This window comes from Trachemys scripta, chromosome 7 (genome assembly GCF_013100865.1).
Source record: "Trachemys scripta elegans isolate TJP31775 chromosome 7, CAS_Tse_1.0, whole genome shotgun sequence".
Lineage (NCBI taxonomy): Eukaryota > Metazoa > Chordata > Testudines > Emydidae > Trachemys > Trachemys scripta.
The window spans coordinates 102,975,611-102,995,600 of record NC_048304.1 but is presented as its reverse complement, the minus strand read 5'-3'; the positions used below and the strand labels follow the sequence as shown (position 1 = coordinate 102,995,600).

At 42.4% G+C, this 19,990-nt stretch overlaps 1 protein-coding gene across 5 annotated transcripts in view; it reads left to right on the top strand.

The window, feature by feature from the left end:
* Positions 1-19,990, top strand: part of PTPRE (protein tyrosine phosphatase receptor type E) — a 199,021-nt gene that overhangs the window by 130,766 nt on the left and 48,265 nt on the right. For 4 of the 5 annotated variants that reach the window (XM_034776553.1, XM_034776554.1, XM_034776552.1 and 1 more), the window contains 5 exons: positions 11,916-12,006; positions 12,894-12,970; positions 13,102-13,138; positions 14,016-14,113; positions 17,607-17,726. In XM_034776553.1, coding sequence (XP_034632444.1) covers positions 11,916-12,006; positions 12,894-12,970; positions 13,102-13,138; positions 14,016-14,113; positions 17,607-17,726 — 423 coding nt within the window. Of the gene's footprint in view, positions 1-11,915; positions 12,007-12,893; positions 12,971-13,101; positions 13,139-13,996; positions 14,114-17,606; positions 17,727-19,990 lie in introns of those variants that run through there. The other variant, XM_034776556.1, reaches the window with a different exon arrangement.

Below are 19,990 nucleotides of genomic sequence, written 5' to 3'. Positions count from 1 at the left end.
AGTGTAACCCACACACCTTCTGAGTGTGATGTTCTCTCCCCTCTAGTGGCACTGAGACGGTCCAGGGCCGGATTGACCTTTTGTGGGCCCAGCGCCAAACATATTTGTGGGCCCCCATGTGGTTGTGATGAGCCCCTTCCAAGTGTGGGCCTGGCATGACATAGTAAATGTGGTATTGCTGGGATGGGGATGAAAACATTTATTCAGAAACGAAATAAGATATTTGAAGCCACACTTGATTGAGACCTCCACTCAGCCCATAGAGAACAAACTGGACTAACATCAGTGAACCCAGAATACCATTGAATTTGGTTGTGTGGAAGGGGGTTGTTAGTTAGTTTTGTCTTTTTTTGTTTAAACACTCAGGGCCTGCTTGGGGCCCTGAATACAAGTGCTTAATTAGCACACTTATGAGCCATATTAAGCCTGGATGTAGCAATCACTGATATCGCACCTGCATCTCCCCACCACCACCTCCTCCACCCAAAGTTATGCTTCATAAATACATTTTTTTGAAAGCTGCATTTTCTACGTTGGTACAATAATGTTTTGTATTTTGGGGCGGAGTGTGAGGAGGAAAATTGCTGGTGCCCATCTTTTGCATGGAGAAAGGGCCACTGAGAGAGAGACACACACTTTACCACAAAGGCTACCACAATCCAGCTTCAGGCTCCTCCCCCAACCTTCACACCTGGACTCTCCTCCCCCCCTTCCCGTCCCTCCTACTGTCCCCAGCCCACACAACTAACCCCCAAAGAATGGCTCTCCTCAATCTCCCTGCTACTGCCCACCCCCCCACACACTTTCACTCCAGGGCTGTCACCTCCCTCCCTTCTACTACCCCCCACCTTCAACCCAGACTTTCCCCTCCCTCCTTCTGCCCCCTGCCACACCAACCCCCACCTTAACACCCTGCTTCTCCTAGACCTCCCACATGGAGTCATCACCAGCTCCCCCATTGCCCCACAACTGCCCTTTCCCCCCAAACCGCGCTGATCCCCCATCCCTCTCCGGATTACAGGGGGGCAGTTTCTGGGCATTCCCATTGGCAGGGGGCACAGCAGCCAGCAATGACAAGCCCCGCTATCACTGCCCCCCTTTCTCCCAGGGAACACAGACTAACACCCCCCACCCTGAAGTTGCAGGGTCGAGACAGTGCCCAGGAGCCTCCAGGCATCATGGTCGCAGGGGGGCTGCACACCACCCAGGAGTCACAGCACCACAGCTGCCTCCAGCTCCCCAATGCCCAGGAGAATGGGGGAGACTCAAGAGTGGGGGGAGCCAGGAGCTCCCACCCCGTACCCTAAGGGGGATGGAGGGCGCAGTGGGATTAGCACCAGGAATCCTCTCCCTGCACCAGACCATTTCCTTGCTTGGGATTTCTTTTTGGTCCGCTCTGCCCACTTCAGCTGGGGCGGCTGGCAACATGGAGCAGGGCATTCTGGGACTAGTAGTGCAGCTGGCTGTGGAGGTCCCAGGGCCCCACGGAACATAGCAGCGTGCAAACCACAATTCCCAGCAGACCCTGCAACACCCAGCCCCTGATGCACTTGCACACTGTGCACCCTAGGCTGCTGAGTGTTTCAGCTGGTGCTGGGAAGTTGCTGACTCTTCACTCCAGGCTGGATTAACCCTTTGTGGGCCCCTTCGAAGTGTGGGCCTGGCGCCACCAGAGCCACAGTAAACCTCTGAGACCACTTAGCGATTAATGAGTCTGCTCTACAGCCTTAGCTAAGAGCCAGTTGGCTTTTAGCTCATGAAGTAAAGGCTCATGCACTAAGTTCCAGAGGCACCAGGTTCGGTCCTATCCGTTGATGACCAGGGTCTGTCGGTGTTACACAAGTACAGTGTAAGCTTCTCCACACAGCTTGCCAATGCTCTTCATTACTCAAGTTTAACACCCAGTTATTTCAGTTCTTGTCCTCAGAGATACTGCTACACGTGTTGGATTGTACAGTTGTTTAGCCGTGGGGACAAATGTCCACTAGGGCTTATGGTGGAGAACTAAACTGATTCTCATTTGTGCTCTCTCCTGAGTTTGAACTCAGAAGTATCTCAAAGTAGAACTCTAATCCACTGAGCTGTCTCTCCCTTCCTCTCCCTTCCTTGATGCGAAAGAGTACCGGCATCCGTTTTACTGAAAAAGTTGTAAAATCTAATTAGTGTTGTGATATTGAGGCACCACATTTGGAAAAACTGAACTGTTTTATTTTATCAGAGTCTGGGATCTTAAACTCTTCTGTCTTGATGCCCTCCTCCCCCAGAGGAAGGGGAAGGAAGATAAAAAGCTCTGCAGCATTCAAGCCTCTGAGAATGAAAGTCTCCCCTCTGTAGGGAGAAGCTTATGGCACAGGGGACACGAGAGCCAAGGCCTTTTAAGCCAATATAGCTCAATGATCTTTGGGAAACTCTGCTCTTTGGGGTTCTGCTTAGATCTACGTGGCATTTGTAAGGAGGGTGAGTGCCTCTCGGCAGTTCTCCAGTAAACCCACTTTGCAGCAGCATTGGCAGAGGAGCCCTGGTTCAGTTGGCTGCCTGAGCAAGAAGCCTTTCCTGAAGTATTTCGCTTTGTCAGAAAGACAGCGTGTTTGCTCCCCATTGCTCCAGATTTACAGTTGCATGATGGTTGTATAGATGGGTTTTACCCAGCTCTTGTGGAGGTAGGGGGAAGTATGCCATGTTGGGTCCATTCCCAAGCTTCTGCAATTTCAGGGGCCATTCCACACTCACTTATTATTCAATTTCACTTCCCTCAACTCCTCACGGTGGAACTGAGCAGCTTAGAACCATATATAGTGTGTTAAATACAGACTCAACTGGGCCAATACGCAACTATCAATTAGGGTATGTCTACACTTGCAGAGTTTTTGCACTGTACGTCTCACCGATGATAGGGAACGGGTGAAAGAAAAGAGCTGGTTTGTGTACTCACTTAATTCCTCAGGCATCAGAGAGTGTTTACATTAGCAGCACTTCCATTGCTGATAAGAGCAGCGCACTGAGGACAGCTATCCCACAGTGCAGCTCTCTCCATTTTGACGATGGGCCTTGGCTGGGAGGCAGCGGGGCGGGCGGGGGAATGGGGTGATCGTGGGGCATCCTGGGTCCCTGCACAGCCTCCTCTCCCCAAATCAGCTCCAGTAGCTCTGCATTGCTCCAAGCAGGGGATCGTTTGCTCCGTGGAGCAGGCATTGTGATCTGGCCAGATGATAAGTGAGTACTTGCCAAGAAAACAGGAAGGGGAATTTCAAAGTTCCAGGGGCTTTACAGGGGGAGGGGTGGATGTCTGTTTACCTGGCATCAGAGCAGCAGAGCTGCTGACCAGAGTGGTCACCTAGGCACTGTGGGATATCCTCAGGAGACTAAAAGCTGTGTAAACAGGAAAAACGTGTCTTCACTTGCACATCACCACAAAAGCATCACCGGTAAGAGCTATATGCCTCTCATGGTGGTGGTTCAGTTTCACCGCAAAAAGTCATTGATAAGTGTAGACGTTCCCACAGTTTTTGCACAAAAAAGAGACTTTTTCCACTTTAAATGGCAAGTGTAGACATGCCCTTAGATAGTGTAAGGTGGTGCCATTAGGACTGAAATACAGTATTAAGTGAGCTTCATAATTGGCAGCATTTTTTTTTTTATGTTGGTGGTTTGATTATATGTTTGACATGTGTTTGTGCTGCTGCTCCATGTGCAATGTAGTCACCATCAAATAACAGGGTTACCTGAGTAACATTTTTTTAAAATGTTAATTTAAGAAGAGTTGTATCCCAGTGCACTAGCACATTTGTGAATTTTGACTCTCCTAATTAAAAAAAACCCAGTATAGTCAGTGGTGAAACCTGGCAATCTATTTTTGTTTTAAAATGTATGTTGCTTTGCTCATATTCTACAGTGTTCTCTAAATATGTGAACTTTTGCTTGCAAACTGAATGAGTCTGACCGTCATGGTCAGAGATCTATTTATGTAAATTCACATGCAAAGAAATATTTTAAAACATTGAGGAGAATGGTCAATGAGGTATTCTTGATGGGTTTTTAGTATTATAATAACCACACTGCTGCTTGCAGCTGCTTGCATGGAAGATGAGGATTACATTCTATCAGTTGTTTGCTCTACACTTAGTATTGTCAGAGACCAGGATGTGAGCAGTTGTCCTTAGAGGTTGGAGCAGGAGTCATACTTAGCAGTTGGAACAGGAGCCGGGAATAGGAGCTAAGGATCGGAGCTGGAATTAGAGGCCCAGGGTCAGAGTTAGAGCAGAAGCCAGTAACCATGAATAGGAGCCAAGGATTGGAGCTGGAATCAAAGGCCAGATGTCAGAGCCAAGGATCAGAGTTGAAGTCATTGGTCAGGAATCAGAGCCAAGCTTCAAATCTGAGGGTGCAATGAGGCAAGGCAGGGGTAGGGTTGGAACAAGGCGGGAGCAAGACTGGGAACAAGCAGAAGCAATCGCAGCCATGGGTGAATGCTTTGAACAGCTGCTGAACTGCTGCTGGGATTAAGAGCCGGTGTGTTGATTTTTCCAACCAGTCAGGTGGCATACCCAATCAGGCAGCCTACTACAGGCCAGTTATGCTAATTTGGTTGCCTAGAGACTGGTTCTGCTGCAAGCCCTAAAGGACAACTCTTAGTGGCCTCGGGGCCCGGTTTCTAGGGGTACCTCCAGCAGAACTTTCAGAAAAGATCCAGGGTGTGGATGTTCTGTACTGGTTCCCAGGACCACTCATCCAGACTGCATCCTTCCGAGTCCACCATGTACCAGAATCTTCCCATAATTTGCCAAGAGTCGAGGACTCAGAGGACCAAGTACTCCTCCTGTCCACGGACTGTTATGGGTGGCAGTGGAGGATTGGAGCAGTTTGGGTATCAGTTCTCAGTGTAGGGCTTTAAAAGTGAGATGTGAAAGATGGGTGGATCTTCAAGGATTTGTGGAGCTGTAACCAGAAGGCCACTGGGTTCACCTGTTATATAATCTTGAAAGGATTCAGGATTAACAGTCTAGTTTGGCAGATGGGCAGCTTGATTTAAGGTTCTGGGCAGAGAGCCACACCTTAGCTCCTACAGCCAGATTCGGCCCGGTCCATGTGATATTTGTGGGCTTCTTTGGCAGACTGCAGGTGTTCTGTGCACTCCCAGTGCACCTGGTATAGGTGGGCAGCTGAATCCGCAATGGTCAGTACTGGAGATCTCATGGGCAAGTCTAGGTGGAAGTGCGTCTGAAAGCCATTGTTCCCAAAGAATGGGATATGTTGTCTTAAGGTATGGATTGCATTGTTACCTGAGAATTCAGCATAGCACAGCAAGGGAAGCCAGTCATCCTGGTGGAAACTCAAAAGAAGACAGTAAAGATACTGCTTCAAGATTTGATTGGCCTTTTCTGTTTGCCCATTAGTATGCCAGTGATAAGTGGATGAGAAGAGGAATTTGATGCCAAGGAGTCTGAGAAATTCCAACCAGAGTCAGGAGATAAACTGGGACCCCCAGTCTGATAACAATGCCTGTTGTTAACCCATGGTAGCAGAAGACATTTTGCAAGAAGAGCTGATCCATGTCCCATGTGGTAGGAACAGTATTGTACGGGTTAAAGAGTGCCATCGTTGTTAGGAGGTCGACAACAACCAGGATTGTAGTGTGTGCCTGGGAGCATGGCAGTTCTACAGTAAAGTCAACTGATATAGTAGATGAAGGTTGCAGAGGCATGGGCAGAGGCTGAAGGAGATGATCATGGTTTCTTGGTATAGTTGCAGGACGTTATATAATTCTTGATGTAAGCTTGTAGGCCTGTCCACCAGAAGCTCCGCAAGCCCAGATTGTAGGTCTTGAATTGTCCAAAATGGCCTGCGAGTGGCAAATCATGGCATAGGTTCAATATCTGGAGCTTAGGTTGTTCCTCCAGAACATAAATACAGTTCTTGAGATAGGGGAGGCCATTCTGTAGTTTTAACTAACCACATTGTTCAGGGTCTTGTGGATCCGGGTTGCAAACTGATCATCGGGAGCAGGAAGTGGATGAGGATGACAGACCATCCATCATCTGGTTGATAAAGTTGGGTGGCAAAGCTCTTCACCGGGTTCAAGATATTTGTCTTTGTGGGATAAGGCATCTGCCCTCCTGTTTCTTGTCCCCAGGTGATAGGACACCACAAAGTCAAAGCAAGCAAATGAGAGACCAGCAGATGTGGCACTGGTTAAGGCATCTAGCAGTCTATAGGTACTCAAGGTTCTTGTGGTCCATCAGGACTTGAATTGAGAACTTAGTTCCTTCTAGGAGATGGCACCACTCCTTGAAAGCCGCCTTGATAGCCAGTAGCTCCTTGTCCCAAATAGTGTAGTTTTATTCAGCCAGGGTTAGCTTCTGAGAATAAAAGGCACAGGTGTGGAGGTGGTTGCAGGGGCCCACATGTTGTGATAGTACTGTACCTATGGCAAAGTTCAAGGCCTCAGTTATGAATTGTAGTGGTTAGATTAGGAGTGGATAGCCGGGAATAGGAGTCCAGGGTCAGAAGCCAGAACCATGGGTCAGAGTCAGAGTCAGAAGTCAGGAATTGGAGCTGAGGATCAGAATCGGAATCAGAGGCCAGATGCCAGAACCAAGAGTCAGAGCTTGAAGTCGGCAGTCAGGAATCAGAGCTGAGGATCAGAGCTGGGTTACCTGGAATGAGGCAAGGCAGAGCCACGGCTGGGTCCAGGGCAGGAGCAGGGCGGGAACTAACAGTTGTAGGAGCTATCCCAGCCATGGGTGAAAGTTTGAGCACCCACTGAATTGCCACTGCTGGGTTTAAGAGTTGGTCTGGTGACTCTTCCAACCAATCAGGCAGTGTAGCCAGTCAGGCAACGTACTGCAGGCCAGCTGAGCTCGTTAAAATGCCTGGGGAACGGCTCTGCTGCAGGCCCTTGTTACTGACAGGTATCAGTGGAGGAAGAAAAAATGATAACAGTACAGTTGAAAGACAGAGTGAAAAATGATATGCCAAAAAGCAGCAAAACTGTAAACAAAGGTCTGACATTTCAATACCAGACGCAAAAGGAATGTATTATGAAACTGGCACCTCTTGGCACAACAAAAAATTCCTGACAGGAGTGCTATTTTTTCTGTATTTTCTTTGAAATCTTTCCTTTAAAAAAACCCCCAGAGACCCCTGAAAACATGTAAAAAAGGCTTTTGTTACTCTAGCACATAAACTCCAGCACAATTTGTCATCATCGGATTCGATGGACTACCAAGACATAAATGCTGAACTACACCCCTACCCCTGATATAACGCTGTCCTCGAGCCAAAAAATCTTACCACGTTATAGGTGAAACCACGTTATATCGAACTTGCTTTGATCTGCCGGAGTGCACAGCCCCATCCCCCCAGAGCACTGCTTTACCACGTTATATCCAGATTCGTGTTATATCAGGTCGCGTTATATCGGGGTAGAGGTGTATATGTAATTTTTGCACAAGATTGTAAAATTGGCCTCCTTCAAGTCATAGGTGAAAGAGCAAAATCATGAGACCAAAATAAAGCCACTCACTGGGTGTGGATCAGCATTCACATCACACTCCTCCTCAGTACCTGGTCCAGGCCAGGGAAGCTTATGATACAACCAGTGGATCAAATTTGATGCTGAATCGTGGTCACATGCCATCTGAGACACGTTGTGCATATGTTAAGAAGACGACTGGGGAAACTAGATAGTTGCTGAGCTTGAAGTCAGAGGTGTTGGAACAATTTTTATAATGGGGGTGCTGAGAGCCACTGAGCCAAACTGTAAATCCTGTATATAATGGAAACCACTTCAATCCAGGAGGTGCAGCAGTACCCCCAGCACCCCTAATTCCAGCACCTATGCTTGAAGAAAGAACAAAAGCCTCTTTGTAGGGAGAGAGTTGCTCACACATACACACCACCCATCTTCCTGGTGGAGCATTGGGAAGTCCCACAGTATTGATTTAGTTGGGGATTGGTCCTGCTTTGAGCAGGGGGGTTGGGCTAGATGACCTCCTGAGGTCCCTTCCAACCCTGATATTCTATGATTGTACTAGTGATCTGGCCAGGACTTGAGTTGATTATAGCTCCCAGTAGGTTCTCCTGCTGCCTTCAGTCTCAGTGACCTTTGTTTAAACAAAGAAAACAGTATGTTTAATCAAAGTTAAAGATCATAGTCAATTCTGGAGGCCTTAAGAGCTGCAATGGCTGGAAGGCCGCTGAGAGTACCAATCAAGGACTCTGAGCCTCCAAAAATGTTTCATGTATACGGCAACGGCACCTGGAGCCTTTGATAGGCCTTTTTTAATGTTAAGTGTAAATCTAGATAAATGAAATGAAAGTAGGATCTTGAAAGTGAGTAACGGAATTCTGCCCTGTAGGTATTTCATTTTTCTTATTGTATGTGGAAAAAACAGCATTCATCTGTTGCCTTTCTTCACAGCAAATAATTAAATACAAATATGCTATCTAGTTTGCTTGGTTTTTTGCATCCCCTCCCCAAATGTGCCTTATTTATACTTATCATTATTTATTTACATAGCAGAAAGTGTGCTTGGTGCTTTGCAGACATGTATAAGGACCAGGTTACTGCCTCAGAGAATTTACGATTTAAGGCCCTGATCCTGCAAAGCACATGATTAACCTGAAGCATGTCAGTAGTCCCGTTGGAGCCAATGGGATTCCTCATGTGAATACATGATAGTCAGACAAAAATACAAATGGAGCACGAGGGAAGGACATGAGGGCAGTGACTGAGCAGATATGTTTGGCATGTGTATCCCATTTTATTTTTCTAAGCACACTCAATGTGATTTGCCATATGCATAAGTGTTAGCAGGATCAGGCCTCACAAAAAATACAGTTATAATTAAAGTGGAGATGTTGAACATTATAGTGTATAAGCATTCTTTTCAGAAAGTTATAAAACATTTCACTGTGGTTTGGTTCAGGTGCCATTCAAACTCAGAGAGAAGAATGACTTTTTAAACAATGTAAACATGTTGGGCGAGATCAAGGCCTCCAGATGTGCACATGGATCTCATATGAGAGTGAGTGCATGGGGAGAGGGGACTCAGCTGTCTTCATGGCAGAACTGCCTTCCCCAGGGTTCCTCTAAGTCCTCAGGATCTGAATTGGAGAAGGGTGTGGGGACTAGGCAGGATAGGATGGGGCATGCATGTTGAATAGGGACAGATGCACCTTGTCCTCTTGTGGAGATAGGTAGAAAAGATGAATGCTCCTTCACAGTTCAAAACCCCCCTTTAGGCAACATAACAAGGCAGCTGTGGTCACAGGAAACTCTGGAAGTATGGTTCCAATGGAGAGTAATGAGCAGACACAAAGCACTTGGTCTCATCATAGGGTTTGTCTTAAATGCAATGTTAACTTAAGTTATAACTCGAGTGTTGCTCCTAATTTGAGTCCTGTCCACACATACAAACCCTTCACTCGTGTGTGGTGGTGCTTTTAACTTGATTTGACTCTAGCGGGGATACAGGCTAAAGCTTGAGTGAGCATAACTCAACAACAACTAATACTCTCTCATGTGGATGCAGGCTAGTGCTATTCAATTGCCACTAGTTCTCCAGTGCCTTCCCAAGTTCCCCCTGTTTGCGCAAAAAGGACAGACAAGTTCTCCCATAATTTATTGGGAAAGAATTCATACAGCAGCTTAGCTTACTGCAGCACTAAGAACCATGGGATATGTTCTCCAGAAGTCTTAGTGCCACACAAGAGCCAATTCAATACAGTATGGACACAGCAACTTAAAAGTGGTTTCTCAGTATGGCTGCTCCCACTTGAGTTAGGCTAACTTGAGAGGAGTCACTTGAGTGTAGATAATTTGAGTGAAGACATACCCATGCATGGTCTTGTCATCCTTTGATCCTGGGGGATCCTTGTTCTGAAGGACCAAATCTTGTCTCATAAGAGAAGAACTCTGTAAGAAGTCATTGCAGAGGTTTTCTCTCCTTTTGCTATTTTCCATGTGGCTGGGGGAGGAGAGAAGGGGTTACTATGGGAAGAGGCAATCCAGCCCATTGCACTGTTTTTATGTGCTCTTGTAGTGAAAATACAGCATTGGGGCACAGGATGTCCAAGAATATTTTGACTCACTTTTCAAGTTGAAAAACACTGTTTAAAGAGGAAGTAGGTATCTTGTGCTTTATTGAAAATATTTACTGGTAATTAAGTTAGATTTTCTGGTGTTTATTAATGCAAGTCCTTTTTTATTGTTGTACATTTTAAGTTCTTTTTGAATGATTTTCATAACAGTGAATTAGGGACTTCAAAATTTGTGGACTTTATTCATAGATGGAAACAAGGGAATAAGATTATATGCAAAAACAAAATAAATTACTTTTACTTATGTTTAAAATGTTCTAGTTAACTTTTTCTTGACCTTTTTAATAAAATGTTCATAAGTTTGTTAGTAGTGTACAGAAACCAAACACAAAAACATGCTACTATTCCATGATGAAAATTAACACAAAAGGCAATTTATATTCATGTTATATTAATTCATTGTTCAGTCCCGAGAACTCTGCTTCATGGGCGTTTTTAAGGGGGAATTCCACATAATGCGTTGCCAGAATCAGACAGGGATTGCTGCATTGAGTGTTTCTTGAAATAGATACTCTGTCATCTTTCTCTTAAGTGATTCACATAATATAGCTATGTTCCGTTTGGTTAAGTTCCGGCGGGGGGGTGGGGGGGAGCTTGAAAGAAGGGTGGGAAAAAGCACAAATAGTGACTGTGGTTCTGAAATGTAGAACTACTACGAATATGGTGAGAGGGTATAAAAATTGTTTCAGGATTGTGACATAGACAAAGATCTTGAACCTGATTCTCATTTACAGTCCATTTTATATTATTCTGGTAGCATAAAGGGGCCCTGTAGCAGGCAGTGACCCTGAATCAGCTTCTCCCAGCTGGCCCTTTAAATTACTCCCACTTGACTCTGTCCAGACTAGCAGAAAAGTCTCTCAAATAAACAAAAATTTGGAATGAAAATTCCACATCCAAATATCAGTTTCTCCACCCCTGAGCCCCACAGGTGTTCACGCGGGGTGGGAGTGTTTTCACATGCCCCTCCACAGTTTTGGAGGCAATCCAGCAGGTTCCATCTCATTCTCTCTGGTCAGGGAGTTATTGCTGTCTCCTTCCTCTTCTCCCTATCCTTTTTTCTTCACATAATAATATTTTCCTGTTCATTTCCTGTTAATTAATCTCATTTTGATTGTCCTGACAAAAGCATGTATTTTCAGGTACTTAGTATGTGACTAAGAGTTTATTCACAATCCCAGGTTTAGCTGATTACTACCAGGTTGGTTAAACTTTGGGTACCATTTCAGTCATCCTAATGGGCCAGCAGCCCCCAAGGCCATCCCTAGGCTCAGGGCATAAAGGTGATACAAAGTCACCTTTGGATCCCCCTCGCTCAGGCCCTGAACTGAATGGAGGGGATGTTTGATATTCAGTTTTCTTAACATTTTTGAACCTTCTTTGCTAATATTCAAATGTATTCATGTATTAAGATCAAATTTGATCCATACAACCAAATTTCTAGGTCAGAGCCCTGTGATATTGTATACCCACATCTTTCTAACTGGGCACAGCATGTCATGTCATATGGTGTTTTGCAATGGCAGCCTAAGTTCCAATAATTTATTTGCTCTCTTAAATAGCAAAAGTCACAGTGTTCTTCAAAGCTAGAATTTAAAAAGTAGTGTTGGAGTTCTGAGTTATCGAAAGGTTATGAGCTATTTTAGAGAGATGAGGAAAAATAGCTTTTTTTCAAGAATTACAGTGTACTGAGAAATTACTTATCTTAGATGTAGGCCATTGTGTGTTATCGCATCTTTTCTTAAGTCCTGTGCAGCGAACATTTAATACAGGATGTTTTTGCATTTCCTTGACTTTATATGTTTTTGTTATAGTCATTACCAGCCCGATACATGCAAGGAACATTTGAAATGGCAAATAAAGAAGAAAACAGAGAAAAAAACAGATATCCCAACATCCTTCCTTGTAAGACTTTACAATTTATTTTCTAAATATCAGTCAAATGTCTGGATGCCTCTTACATCAATCGTGCCTGTAATGTTGTCTGCATTCACTGAGTATACCTGAGTAAAGCTGATTAATTTACCTTTAAATGCTATTTATATGCTACTAAATGCACATCTGCAAAGTAAGCTTCTTTGGGTAATAATTGCCGTCCATTAAATTTGTCTTTAATTTCAGAGGGTTTGATATGAATCCTTAGATTCACCCAAAAATGTAAGATGGTTCATTTGAAACTCAGTTCAGATTTGTGCAATAACAAAGAAAAGAGCTTTGAGCATATGGGCCAAGCTTGACGTATCTAACAAACCTTATCTATTACAAATGTGTGCACACTATGCAAAAAGTATTGCATTCTCAGTAACCCAGTATAAATATGGAGATGCAGCAGGGTTTTTATAATGAAGGCTTGTTAACCTGCTATCCAAAAGCTCTGTGCACTGTACAATTACAATACAATTCAAAGAGACCTCTTCACAACTACCTTAAACAAATTAATCCCTGTCTATTCACCTAAAAATCCCTTTGAAACAGATGAGCCTTGCAGCATGTCTTCAAGGTCACTGTTTGCGGGCTCTGGTGAAACAAGAGTGTAAGGGACCTAAGTTTTACATCAGCAAGGTCAACATAATTTGGCCCATATGACATAACTGTTATATACACTGTATTAGTCAGCCTTTTATGATATTTAATGATGGCGGAATAATAATGCAAATACTATGGTTCATAAAAGTGCAGATCTATCACTGGCATGTTAAAGAGCTTTGTATTTTGAGGAAAAATTCTGATTGATGTAAATACTATAACTCTATCTACCATACAGACTCTAATAACCATTTCTTTCTTCTCAGATGATGATTCCAGAGTCATTTTGACCCAAATAGATGGAGTTCAATCTTCAGACTATATTAACGCTTCATACATAGATGTAAGCTAATAGTTTTTCACTTTCATTCAGATTGCCAATTTTAATTGCAAACTAAATGTCAAATAGACATTTGTCTTAAAGCACATCTTGGCGTTTCATTCTTTAACTAGCCATACATTTTATTTCTGTAGGGTTACAAAGAAAAGAATAAATTTATAGCTGCTCAAGGTAATGTATTTTCCTGTCTCCATTTTTGTACTTACACGCACCAGAATGCAACCCTCCCCCTCATCCCTCCCCTCCTTCCCCCCCCCCCCCCCCCCCCCCCCCCACACACACACACTAAAAAAAACTCAGAGCCCACATCAAGGTTAATATGTTACAAGATCAAAAATTCCTTCCTAAGCATAACTAAGTTGGTCTGCTACATCATGGTCATCGAAGTGAGAGTTGTTAGACACGCTAAACTGAGCCCATTGCCTGACCTACAGCGCATAGTGTATCTAGAGGGAGGGGGAATGGCTGCTGCTCTTAGAAAGGTGGGACAAGCCTGCTCCCCAAGCAGCAGCATTTACGTCTCCAAGAGCTGTGGACCAACCTGCCTGGCGCATGGACTGTGTTTGAAATGCCAGCCTACTTCTGGAAATATTCTGAGTCCACTCACCCCACCCACTCAATCCGGAAGCTAGATACACCCAACTCAGTTTCTGCCTCTACTGGTGCAGGCCTATTTGATAATGATAGTATTACAACTGGTCGAACTTCCAGTCATGCCAGTTGGAGCTATTATGCTGGGTCTTGCAAGCAGTCCGTGTGTAAATACAAAAATCCCCATTGTTTCAAGAAGTACTTTCTGATTACAGTGATTGTATAGCATAGTAGATGTTTTCTGTAAATTGATAGAGTTCATATAACTGTGCTTCAAAGAAGTGAGCTTTTCAATCTACATATAGTGCATTTGTAAAACTGTGGCATTTACAAGCAGTATATTTTCATGAGATATGAGGTGGTAACTCATGAGTGGAAAAGAAAAATGTTCTTGTGTACTGTGATATTGCTTGTTTTCTTTATGTCTCTTGAGTATAGAACTGTATTCTATGTGCAGGACCTAAACAAGAAACAGTTAATGATTTCTGGAGGATGATATGGGAGCAGAAATCTGCAATTATTGTTATGTTAACAAACTTGAAAGAAAGAAAAGAGGTAAGTAACTTTTATTTCCGTTTTGATCAGCCTGAAATAATCCCCACATTAAGTAGCCTCTGGCTGCAATGTGCTGCTTAGCATCTGACTGTTAATGGCTGTCACCACTTCCTTTTCCAGTCCTTTCTGAGGTTTTAAGTCTCTGCTAAAAATGTAGTTGTAACTTACAAAATTTCAAGCTTCTAAATATTCCCTGGTGACTAATTTCCTCATAACGAATCTTTTATCATGTGCTATACTGCCTCACTGTCAGACTTTAAGCCAAAAGCAAATTGAAATGAGGAGGGCCTTTTTTGCTTCTGCTGCAATGTATGTGAAACTGGCCTTATAAATTGGATTGAGAGTAGGAATGAATGTTGAATCGATACTACTCTCTTTTAAAAGTTTTCAGCTAAAAGAATGATTACATTCATAGTGTGATCACTACAATTGGATATGGCTAATCTGAAAACAACCTATTTTATTGTGAAAGGCTGCATTACAACTCTGTTTGTGGTTTGCTGTTCTCACATCCGTGCCCTCATTCTGTATTGTTCCTCCCCTCCCCTCTGTTCCTATTTCATATGTATCCTTCCTTGTATATAAGTTGAACAGTAAAATTTACTGAAATTATGCAGGCTAACACTTCAGAGCTCAAGATTATTACATAATTAACTTCTTTAACTCACCAGAAGTGATAAAAAAATGATAAGAAGCCTGATAAAAAAAACAAAAAAAACCTACCAATGCACCATCACAAATTTTGCTCTTGGGCAATTTTCTTTTAAATGCCTATTTATCCTCATGGGCTAGTTAGTTAAACATTCCAAACACTCAAAAGTGCAAGTTTGGAACTTGGATTCCTCAGGCAATGCGAACTGGGGGTGCAGTGAAAGCAATATGCCAAGTTACTGAGAACAATGTACTGTGTTCTGCTGAAGAGTGACCTCTCCTGCCAGGTAAAAAGTAGTGTCGAAAAACTCCAAAATAACTCCCAACAATTCCTCCTTAAAATCAAAGGATAATTATTCTGGAGGGTGAGGGTACACATCATAAGCATTGAGATAGTTAATGTGCCTTAGTGATGTTAGTTAATTTACACAGCAGCTCTTTTCAGTTATATATTTTTATCAGAATTAGGAAAAGCTATTTAAGTCTGATTGCTCCTAACAGCTATGAAGGAGGTACTCCCTGTTTGCCTACACAAGGCCCTCTCCCTTTCCTGTAATCTTAACATTACCAGCCTTCCTGCATGGTCAAACAGCATACTCATACCAAGGCCTGACATACTGATGCTAGTGCCCACAAATGTCACCAAATCTCATTTGAACAGATTGGAGACTCCTTTCAGGCAAATACCCATCAGGCCATAATGGTTGGTAAAATGCTTATTCCACAGAAGGAGACATATTGCTATCTTTTATCCTACTTCTAGAATCCCCATGCAACTGATGACTCTCACCCAAGGTTACCTGACGTTTCCCACCTGTTAACCAGCCCTATATCTGGAGTTGGGGGTTAAAGCTGTCAGACAAGTGCATGCTATCAGAAAAATAAACAAATAAAAAAGATGGAACAGTCATTAAAACAAAACAAACAAACAAAAAAACCAAAAGCCGCCTTCGTCACGATCTGGCTGCCAAAGGAGCATCTGAAGACTCCATCCAAACCATGTATTTCCTGTTGTAATAATGCAGATAACTAACATTGAGAGCATTAGCACAAAGCCTTAAAATCATGTCCTGTTTTAAATTAAAAAACAAACATCCTCTAAATTAGGGCTGTCAAAGGATTAAAAAAATTAATCACGATTAATCGCACAATTAATCATGCTGTTAAACAGTAATAGAATTTATTTAAACAATTATTTAATCATTTTTGGATGTTTTCCACATTTTCAAATATATTAATTTCAATTTCAACACAGAATACAAAGTGTAAATATTTAAATTTATTTTTTATTATAAATGCACTGTACAAATAAAAGAAGTAGTATTTTTCAGTTCACTTTATACAAGTACTGTAGTGCAATCTTTTTATCATGAAAGTTGAACTTACAAATGTAGAATTATGCACACACGCAAATTGCATTCAAAAATAAAACAATGTCAAACTTTAGCGCCTACAAGTCCACTCAGTCCTACTTCTTGTTCAGCCAATCACACAGACAAACAAGTTTGTTTACATGTGCAGGAGACAATGCTGCCCACTTCTTGTTTACAATGTCACTTGAAAGTGAGAACAGGCGTTCGCATGGCACTGTTATAGCCAGCGTTGCAAGGTATTTACATGCCAGATATGCTAAACATTCATATGCCCCTTCATGCTTTGGCCACCATTCCGGAGGACATGTTTCCATGCTGATGACACTCATTAAAAAAATAATGTGTTAATTAAATTTGTGCCTGAACTCCTTGGGGGAGAATTGTATGTCTCCTGCATTGTGTTTTGCCCACATTCTGCCATATATTTCATGTTCTATCAGTCTCAGACAGTGACCCAGCATGTTGTTCGTTTTAAGAACACTTTCACTGCAGATTTGACAAAATGCAAAGAAGGTACCAATGTGAAATTTCTAAAGATAACCACAGCACTCAACCCAAGGTTTAAGAATCTGAAGTGCCTTCCAAAATCTGAGAGTGACGAGGTGTGGAGCATGCTTTCAGAAGTCTTAAAAGAACAACACTCTGATGCAGAAATTACAGAAACTGAATGACCAAAAAAGAAAATCAAGAAAATTCATATGTCCCTTCATGCTTCAACCACCATTGGCTTCTGCTAGTGGTATCTGACTCAGATGATGAAAATGAACATGTCGGTCTGCACTGCTTTGGATTGTTATTGAGCAGAATCCATCATCAGCATGGATGCACGTCTCCTGGAATGGTGGTTGAAGCATGAAGGGACATATGAATCTTTACCGCATCTGGCACATATATCTTGCAACGTCAGTTACAACAGTGCCGCAAACGCCTGTTCTCACTTTCAGATGACGTAAACAAGAAGCGGACAGCATTGTCTTCTGCGCATGTAAACAAACTTGTTTCTCTGAGCGATTGGCTGAACAAGAAGTAGGACTGAGTGGACTTGTAAGCTCTAAAGTTTGACATTGTTTTTGAGTACAGTTATGTAACAAAAAAATCTACAGTTGTAAGTTGCATTTTCACGAAAAAGAGATTGCACTACAGTACTTATATAGGTGAACTGAAAAATACTATTTCTTTTATCATTTTGTATCAAATGTAGAAAAACATCCAAAATATTTAATAATTTCAATTGGCATTCTATTGTTTAACAGTGCAATTAAAACTGCTATTAATCGTGATTAATTATAGTAATTATAATAAAGTTAATCGCATGAGTTAACTGCGATTAATCAACAGCCCTACTCTAAATATTCATAGAGGTTTAATTTTATTACTTTAAAATAATTTTACAGCTGTATGTTATCAGTAATGGAAGTAGGCACACAATATTTAAAAGTACTAAATGTATGTACTGCATGTTTGCATAGGATAAATGTTATCAATACTGGCCAGATCAAGGATGCTGGACTTATGGAAATATCAGAGTTTCTGTGGAAGATAGTATCGTTCTTGTGGACTACACCATTCGCAAGTTTTGCATACAGTCAGTAAGTAATAGCACTCTTGCTACTCCTTAAGATTTGTTTTATTTTGTTTTTTAAAGCAAAGTATAACAGAAATTCAGGCTTTTGTTTAAAATGAATTTAACTGGAAATTTAGTTTTTAACTAAAATTGAGTTGAAACATATATGTAGACTAAGAGAGCAGTAAATTCATGGAATCCGTTTCTACTTGACTTGTTGGAGTAAAAGAGAATTCATTATGCAAATACTGATGGCTGTGTAGGAGAATGTGGGAGCTGTAACCCTCTCTCCTCTTTGCCTGCATTTGGGCTGTATGGGACTTAAGTTTAAAGAGGGATCAGTCAAATTGGATCCTGTGAGTAGGTAACAACTCTTGGAAGGTATTTTCCACTGATTATGCCCCCCCCCCCATATTGATTATGTGTTATTTTGGAGGAACTTGGGAGTGTGTTTACCCTCCTTTGTACAAAAATATTTTTGAAGTTAGGGAAAGTTTTTAAATAATTAAAAATGTAAAAGATATTAAAATTATCTAGCGGTGGAAGAGGTCTTATTACAGCCCACATGAAGGGCCAAACACAGGCAAAGAGGAGAGCTCCCTGATTCTTTGCCATATCCTGGCCCCAGCACTGGTTGGGGACTGTACATCATCTGGGGATAGCTGGAGTACATTGTATTCTGGCTACCCCTCCTTCCCTCTCTTGACATGCCCTGTGCACTAGGGAGTGCAGTGAGGGGAAACATATAAATTGACTTCTCCATTTATGCTATGAGACACCCTCAATTGCAGAGTTATGGTCAGTCTTCCCTCCTTTTGCACTGCCTGAGCAGGCCAGAAAATCTGACCTGTAATGCCCACACCTCCTTCTGCTGTTTTACTAAGTTTATTTTTTTAAAGATTCTAATTGTGTAATCTTTTCTCTTGCCAAGAATAACCTTCACTATATAAATTAAATGCACTAGTGGCTTCCTTAGCATGCTTTCAGAGGGATTAAGGCCTTGTCTACACAAGAATTTTCACCTGTCTAACTTAAGATCAGTTTTTAAAAACTGATTTAGTTAAACTGGTGAAAAACCCAGTTTAATTTAATCAGTGCAACATTAATATTTAGACTAGGCCTTAGAACTGCAGCAAGGTTGCATCTTTTTAAATTACCATGTTAAGTATTGTTTTATTCTTCTCCTCTTCTACCTGTTACATTCCAGTCCTCATTCTCATTGGGACTTTTTGCTTTCCAGCAAAACGAAAATGAACTGAGTGGACTATTTATGTATTTATAAAGCACTTTCACATCATCTCTGGCCATCAAACAGTATTAAAAGCAACTGCAACAGACCACCAGCCGTCCCTGCAGGAAGGTTACAATCCCTTGAAATTAGGTCTCAAAAAAGGAGAAAAAAATTCTAGTCTCAGGCAGAGGAAAATAAGTCCTGTGGCAGCTTGTCCACAAATCCAAATAAAACAAAACAAAGGGCAGCTTCCTTCCATCTTGTCCGAAGTCGTCAGTTCCACATCCTGGATGTTTACTGGGCAACAACTGCCAGCTCTTCTCCCCAGATCTGACTGCTCACACAGTTTTTCAGAACTAGCTTCCTCCTTTCTGCCCACTGAAGGGATTTAATCACCTTCCTGGGTCAAACAGGAAGGAGACACACACACTCGGTCACAATAATATACATAACTTGCTGAACAATATCAGCTGTGGGAGACTCTCATCCACCAGTACATCATTTACCAAGTCAATAATCACCCTAAAAACCTGAGTAAAGAAGTGGTTTGGTCTTAACTTTGCCTTGAAGACTAACAGTTAAGGTTCTTGAGGGCAAGTGAGGTATCTGGGTACCCTACCAGCGGCTGCCAGATATTCAACTCTAAAGACTGTGAGCAGAATTTCCCCAGCTAATGGCAGTTGGTGAGTTGCCACATGGGGAGAGGGGCAATTTCTCAGGTGGTCTAAACCCTTCTGAACAGGGATTGTCTCTCTTGCATGTTTGTACAGAACCCAGCACTTTGGGCCCTAATTTCAATTAGGGCCTTTGGGTTCTACTATAGATTTATTTATTACTACTACTAGTAGTAGCCAGGACCCAAACTACAGACAGCTGAATAGAGCAGAGTCACTTGGAAATGCATAGGGAGTCAGTAAAGCTTTCAGAAAACTGATAATGTAATATGTTCCTGGCAGCTTACGCGGCTAATCAGATGGGCAGCTGCATTCACCGCTAGTTGTAGCTTTTGAGAAGTCCCTGTATAAAGTACACTGGAGTAATCTAATCTGAAGACCATT